The sequence below is a fragment of the Spinacia oleracea genome, chromosome 4 (assembly GCF_020520425.1).
Source record: "Spinacia oleracea cultivar Varoflay chromosome 4, BTI_SOV_V1, whole genome shotgun sequence".
Lineage (NCBI taxonomy): Eukaryota > Viridiplantae > Streptophyta > Magnoliopsida > Caryophyllales > Amaranthaceae > Spinacia > Spinacia oleracea.
Window position 1 is genome coordinate 2,574,289 of NC_079490.1, and position 7,939 is coordinate 2,582,227.

General features: G+C 34.2%; 1 protein-coding gene across 1 annotated transcript; it reads right to left on the reverse strand.

Moving 5' to 3' along the window:
- Positions 1-2,000: 2,000 nt before the first annotated feature.
- On the reverse strand, positions 2,001-7,220 carry LOC110783297 (uncharacterized protein At2g37660, chloroplastic). Its single transcript, XM_021987616.2, has 9 exons — positions 6,856-7,220; positions 4,754-4,866; positions 4,563-4,616; positions 4,379-4,463; positions 3,933-4,038; positions 3,748-3,834; positions 3,408-3,505; positions 2,727-2,836; positions 2,001-2,312 (listed from the first exon to the last, which is right to left on the reverse strand). The coding sequence occupies exons 1-9, from the start codon at positions 7,154-7,156 to the stop codon at positions 2,247-2,249; spliced, it is 1,020 nt and encodes a 339-aa protein (XP_021843308.2). The 5' UTR covers positions 7,157-7,220; the 3' UTR covers positions 2,001-2,246.
- Between the last annotated feature and the right edge of the window lie 719 nt (positions 7,221-7,939).

Below are 7,939 nucleotides of genomic sequence, written 5' to 3' on the forward strand. Positions count from 1 at the left end.
TTAATTATGGGGTTGGGGTGGTGGTCAAATGAGAGAGAGAGTTACTAGTGTCAAATCGATGTGGAAAATATAGACATATGTCGGTCTTGTTCTTTTAAATTGAATTGAACTGAACTTGTTTAAATTGTTAAAATAAAACTAAGCTTATTTATATGTTGGGGTTTTTTAGGTTAGTGAAATTAATTAAGGGTTTGGGGTGTTCGTCAAAGGAGAAAGAATTACGGAGTACTAGTATCAAATTTGATGTAGAGGTACGTTGCGAGAATTAGGTCTTGCTCTTTCGAACTAAATGAATCTGAATTGAACTGAACTTGACTGGACTTATTTGTAATGTTAAATGATTGAATTGGATTAAATTGAACTGGAAACCTGGAAAACATTAAAACAAGTCATGAAAACAAGGTCTTACGATAACTATTTTATTTTTTATTTGTGATGAATTAGTAATTCAATGGATAAGCATTCACTATTGCTCATGTACAACAAAATAAACAATAGAAAGTACCACTATACGGGTTGAAGTAAGTGGAACTAGAAATCAAGTGACCATATGTTTGAGAAATATTCCATGTTCATGTCATTTCGAACAGTTAATAAATCGAAGTTGGTTTAGTAAAATAGAAAAATTCATGTTGATATCACATTTCGATAATGGTTGTTTATTCATTCTGATAAAAGGTACTTGAGTAACTAGGTAGAATTACGGAATAAATTATTTGTTGATGTCAAATCTTCAATTAAATGACAATAAGTTAATCAACTTTCCGAGTAGTTATTTTTCGAGTTATTTCGGAGTTTCAAATATAAGTTATCCTAATATTGTTATTCCATTTTTAAATTTTGGGGTAATTTGTGTCTACATTATAGAAATTCAAGAGATACTGCTGTAGATTTTTTTTAATTGTCAAATTAAATTTTTATATATTCGACATTGATATGATATAAGTCAATTTGATTTTGAGACCATTTCTTAGTGTAATGGGTTAATAAGGTTAGACCATTCCATTCCCCTCAAAAAATGGTTAGACTGTTCCTAAATCGAGTTTTAGATCATCTATTTGGTTGAAATAAAATGGAAGAGAACGAAATGAAAAAAATTTAACAACCCATTCGATTTTGTAATGGGACCGAAGGAAATAAAAAAAAAAAAAAAATGACTGCAAAAAAATCCTTCCTGGAACCCATGACCTTAAGTTTCAACACTAGGGACTCATCCAATGAGCTGAGTTATATTACACGTTTTTTTCCTAAATTATTATTGATAGAAGAAAGAAAAACTATTTTGTAAAAAGGATTCAATCATAATTTCATGCATAATGATATACGGAGGAATAATTTTCTTAATTGTTGTCCTCGGAAAAACCCGGGGCATTGTCTTCAAACATTAGTTAGTAATTCAATTGTGTGACATTAACATTCTATAATTTGTTTAAACAGACAGTTGGTTACTATAATTTTTGTGATATTTGAGACTATAGGAGTATAGGGGTTGTTTAGTTCACAAAGTGGTATGGGTTTGGAATAGGAATGAAACCAAGGTGGTATCGAGTTAGAATTTGATTCAAAATACCATACTTTTGGTACTTTGGTTATGCTCACGAATAGTTTTTTTTTTCCTCTTTATTTATGCGGTAAGATGAAGTCCCTATAGGGTCGAAACCCGCACGAGTCAACTCGGCCCAGGTTAGCAGACTAGACACTTTGAGAATAAGGGAAATGGTAAGGCAAACCCTCCCTTAAAGTGTCCCTAGCGGCGATTGAACCCCAAAAGGTAGAAAGGTGAAATCATTTTACTGGGCCAAGACATTCCTTTGTTTTTTTTTCTTTTATTTGATACCTGGATGTTTGATATGAGTCATACGCCCATACCCACATCCCCTCGGTTTCTAAACCCTTTATCTTGTGGGTTTGAGGTATGAGTTCAGAAGTTACAAAATTTCGTAAACAAACATCATGTATGGATTTTGCTCATTCCAAACTCATACCTTATACCAAAAATCGACGAACAACATCACATGAGAGTGTTGTTGGAATAAATACTTTCTCAAATGTCATATCAGTTTTTTGTTGTGATATGTTCCATGTTACCCAAGAATAGACTCACACAGCTAGAAATGCTATTTGCTCTCTATACATTTGCACAAATGATATTTCCAGTTACTATACAACACAACATTATCAGGAAACAGAAGAGATTCAGCACATGAACTTAAACAGAAGCCCTTCTGCAGTTTAAGCAGTCCCTGTTATTTTGTCCGAGCAGCGTCGAACAGTTCTCTCCACTGCTGTGGATCACTCCCCGGTCCATCTCCCTGTAGAATACAACATCCACAACCGAATAAAACAATATAATCTTGAACTTTAGGTGGAAAAGGGTTACGAGTAATTTTTAGTAGGGGTGGCAATGGGTCAGGTTCGGGTTTGGTTTCAGGTCGATTTCAGGTTATGTCAAAAAAATATCAAAGATATTGTAAAACTTAATATTACTACAAAATATGATAAATGGGTCAAATCGGGTCGATTTCAGGTAGGGTTCGGCTTTCTCTAAGTAACTTGAGGTCGGGTTCGGGACAGGTTATCGGGTCGGGTCAGGGATTGTCAGCCCTAACTTTTATAACTAACCCGATATGAAAAGAATGTAGCACCCTTGCTAACTTGCTAATCTATACATTTTCATGAAAAATGGACTTGACAAATTAGTAGGAAGGTTAAAAGTATTATAGTACCTGAACAGAATTGATTTCAAAAATCTCCCCTTCTGTGGATTCAATATCCAGTGACTGTATACAAGCCTCAGCTACAACTAGTCTGCTTGCTTCTCCAACGAGCTTGTCTCCTGGTTCACAATTCCAGAAACCATTAACAGATGAAGAAATACAGAAAACAAGTTTACAGATGATGAAATACCATAAGCATTATTACTCCGGTCCACACATCACTTGCTGTTAATTTTGCAACTGTATAATTTTGTTATCCTAGACAACAGTACATTTTTCTTTTGTTTTTTCTTGTATTACTAAAAACCTTTTCCATCATTGGTGTTAATGCTATTATCTCAAGCAAAGAGTATTGTCAGATAAACTGCAAAATTATATGTTTTGGTTTGCATTCATCAGAAAAAATCTTAGTCGATCTATCATTAGCAAAATTATATGTTTCCGTTTGCATTCCTCATTGTGTTTTGTGTGTAAACGATTGAGGCTTATGACCTAAAGTCATTACTTATGAAAATTGGCAGACTCGAGTTGCTAAAGTGAAACCGAGCCATTTTGTGAGCCTAACTTCCATTAATCTAAGCAAGTAATCTTCCTTTTTACAGCAGATTTGTGAGTTTATCAGTATGATTTGACACCAAAATATAGTTTGTTGAACTTACATAGTGCATGAAAGGTGCCAAAGTAGCATACCTTGACCCATGAGTACAGCACGACGCTCCCCAGCTGTAGCTTTGAGCAGAGTATTGAGATCATATGAGGTATACGGGCCATCAGTCAACCTCCCAGGTCTGATACAAAAGCAACCTCGGTAAGAAATACGATAAACTACGTGTTAAGATTATGTTAGAATATTAGGGTTAATAATATTATGTTTATGCTGATAACATTCACACAAATTGTATGCGTGTACAATTGTTATACTCTATTATGCTTGATTATATGACTTGCATGTTATACCATATTACCATAACCATGAACCATCAGATCCTAAAATAACCAATAGATGTTTTCCTGGACGGCAAAACCGGACCTGATTATAGTATAAGGAATCCCAGAATCACGAAGAAAATCCTCTCCCATTTTTTTGTACTTCAGAACACCAAAAAGATTCATGACGCTGCAGGAAACATCAGAAAAAGCTGATTAACAAACTAGTTTAACAGTTTGATCAATATATCATCAGATGACAAACTATGATAGTTGAAGAAGTCATACCTCCATGGTAGTTCATTGAACTTTGTCACTCCAACCGATGAAACAAGAACAAATCTCTTCACAGATGACGGTAGTATAGATATGAGGTTTCTGACTCCATCCCAATCTTCAGAATAGTATACAAAAGTTACCCGTCAGCAAAAAAATCAGATAAGTTTACCCAAAAACAAATATAAATTGCCAAGTCAGCTAAGTTGTACTTCCTCTATCCGGAAGTAATTGTCATATTGTTCCAAACTCCCATTATTAAGAACATGCCATGATTTTACAAAAAAAACTTCATACTTGTCACTTGATTTAAGCCATAAAAAGATATCCAGTCATGAACCATCAATTTTATGTAAATCCAGACGGAGGAGTATACACTACTGCTGAAATTTTACTACAGTAATTTTCCTATGTTATCGCTTATGACTTCCTAAGTACAGCAATAAAGAAGTACAGACCTACTCTTTCAGGCGTATTATCTCCGTCCCATCTCCGTGAAGGAAAAGCTGTAGTCCCCGTGCAACATATAACATGTGTTACACCCTACACCAGAAATTTTATCAAGAATTTGCAAACATTATCAGTATACTAGATCAATCCTAATTTTAAACTAAGATTAAAAGTGTTTGTATTAGGACAAACCTCAAGAACTGATGGATCAAGATTCTCTTGACTCCTTGTGTCCCCCTTACACACCTGTCAAAGTTCTGAAAGCTTCTTCAACATAAACTTTTAATTCCCACGGGACAAATATGGATTTTTGGAGTTTAAACGATATAAAAGATATCAATTTCTGAACAAAAAACCATGTTGATATAGATTTAATTAATTACTTGTAGTTTCTCTTCATCGTGTTCACAAAACAATTTAGTTGCTTTTTCAGGATCTCGTACTAAAAGACGTATTTTGATATCACGATTGAGCAATGATGCCACTACAATCTGCCCTGAAAAGAAACAACAAAACGTATACGATTTAGTCACATGGATGAAATGTCATGATCACAACCATAATAACAACCACCCTAGCTTAGCCGCTTGCATAGTCCTACATATTTATCACAAAGTTAGCAAAGTTTATTCCTTAGAATGTTAATGAGGATCCTAGCTTGTAGCCTTGTATAACGGCTATAAACATACAAAATCTTCATTTCTCCAGGGCAGAGAGTAACATATTGTCCAAGAGTATCAAAATTTAAACAATTACCCCTCATCTCCCAAGGCAAATAAGCAAGTATTTCGATCACCTTTCCATTTCCTATTTCCATGGTTGAGCCTTTACATGACCCTAGCTTCTAACCACCCAATATGTTACTCAATGTAAGTATATGTAACGTGGCTACAACGCCTCCGAGTAGAAGATAAGGTCGGGTTCGATACGAAAGCCCACGGGTTTTATAGGAAAGTCATAAAAATACTAGATACTTTTGAAATAAATAGACAAGAGTACTTAAAAGTTGTAATCCCCTAAGGTGAAATGAGCCACAAAGGGTAAATCATGTAGACGAGATTTAATCTTAAGTTTTAGGTACCACCTTAATACCTTAACCAACTAAGGGTATGTTTGTTTCAACTTATTTTGGCAAAAGTAAGTTCAGATAAGTTAATATAAGTTCAGTCCAGCAAAAATAAGTTCTTCAGACAACTTACACAGTTACACACACATACAAGTTTCTTTAAGCAAAAATAAGTTCAGTTAAGTTCACGTAAGTTCGGATAAGTTAATTCCAGTCAAATTCAGTAAAACCAAACATAGCCTAAGCTAGTTAGCATCCAATTCGCACCTTACATCCAATCCATACACTTCATGAGCAGACCAAACACATTCAGTTTAGGCACTTTAGTACCAAGTATTATTCTATAATCTATCTATTATCATTCCCATAAATAATAATCATACAATAATACCTATGTTCTTACTTATGTACCAAAAAAAATTGCTCGATGTAGGAAAATGATATATGCCGTACTATAAATCAAGGGATCGTGTGGGCATCATATGAAGTTCATAATCCCAGTTCAAATTCTAAAATGCACACACAGCCACAGGTGTTTTCTGCAGTTCAACAAGTTTTAGCAATCATGTGTTCATATACTCTATTATACACCCGAATGCACCTAGCTTCAATACACGTACACCCAAAGCTATTTTCTGCTCACTTACTTAGCCTAAACACCCAGAAAAAGAAATAAATACAAGCATAAACTTTTAAAATGCACACACAGTCACAGTTTTTTCAGCAGTTCAACCAGTTTTAGCAATCACGTGTTCGTATAGTCTATTATACACCCGGGTGCACCTAGCTTCGATACACGTACACCCAAAGCTATTTTCTTCTCACTTACTTGGCTTAAACACCCAGAAACAGAAACACATACAAACATAAACTTCTAAAATGCACACACAGTCACAGGTGTTTCTGCAGTAACCAGTTTTAGCAATCATTTGTTCACATAGTCTATACTCTATCATACACCCTAGTGCACCTAGATTCGATACACATACACCCAAAGCTATTTTCTGCTCACTTACTTAGCTTAAACACCCAGAAAAAGAAACAAATGCAAACAAAAAATTCTAAATTGCACACACAATCACAGGTGTTTTTGCAGTTCAACCAGTTTTAGCAATCATGTGTTCATAATTTCATATAGTCTATTATACACCTGAATGCACCTAGCTCTCGATACACTTACACCCAAAACTATTTTAGGCTCACTTACTTAGCTTAAACACCCAAAAAACAAATACAAACATAAACTTCTAACAAGCACAGTTTTCTGCAGTTCAACCAGTTTTAGCAATCATGTGTTCTGTATTCATATAGTCTCCAAAACTATTTTAGGCTCACTTACTTAGCTTAAACACCCAAAAAAGAAACCCTAAATTAAAACATAAACTTCTGAAATGAAATCAAATTGATAAAAAAAATTACCAACACCACCAGAGCCACCAACAACAAGAACCAACTTAGAAGACGAAGCTGAAGGGAAATTGGACTCAAGGGTTGACTCTGAATCAGTTGATTGAATGACATCTTGTTTCACAGCACGAATTACTGGTGGTGGTGATTTTATAGAGCAAACATTCTTGAAATTGGGGTTTGAACCATAATAATTATAATAATAATTTGTGGGTATTAAAGAAAAAGGGGAAATTGATTGAAATGATTTAGGGTTTCTTTGATGTTTGAAGGGGTAATCTGAAATTGGAGGGAATGACAGTTTTGTTGCCATGAAATCTTACCCAGTTGATGAGAGAGAATGAGGAATTTGAAGTTGAATTAGTGGTGTTTGTTTCAAACAAAATTGGAGCCATATATACCGCAATTTGGATGGTGCAGGCGTGTGCACGTAGCTCTAGGTGCACCGGGATTAAAACGACCAATATTAAACACAAAACGCGCGTTTTCATTAAATTCCCAGGAAAAAGAACAATGCCCTTGAACAAAAGAACACCTCTGAACAAAAGAACATTAAAGGCTCTGTTCTTTTCAGTTATGTTTATCGCGTTTTTATTTGATTTTTGTTATTTTTGCGATATATATTCTTCTGGGTTTTATGTTTTGAATTCAAACTGTGAAGAGGAGAGAGAAAGTCTAGGTTTTCTAAAATGGGTTTTAGAGAGAGAAATTAATGAAAATCCCCAAAAATTCGTTGATTTTTCTGCTTCAACATCAAATTAAATTGATTCTTCTTCTTCAAATCTGAATTCTACAGCTGATAATCAGATTTTGGGAGGTAAATTTTCAATTTTGTAATAACAAATGGCATGTTTTGATGATTTTGATTTTGTAATAGTTGTGTTTTTGATGATTTTGACTATTTTGATTTTGTAATAATCGTGTTTTGATGAATTTGATGATTTTAATGAATCAAATTATGTAATAACACGCTGATTTCGTTGAAATCGTTGATTTTGAAGATTTTGATTATGTAATTACGATTTTTTCCAGAAAAGAACAGTTTTACGTATTAAAAGAACATATGCTCGAATGAAAAGAACAGTTACATTATGCT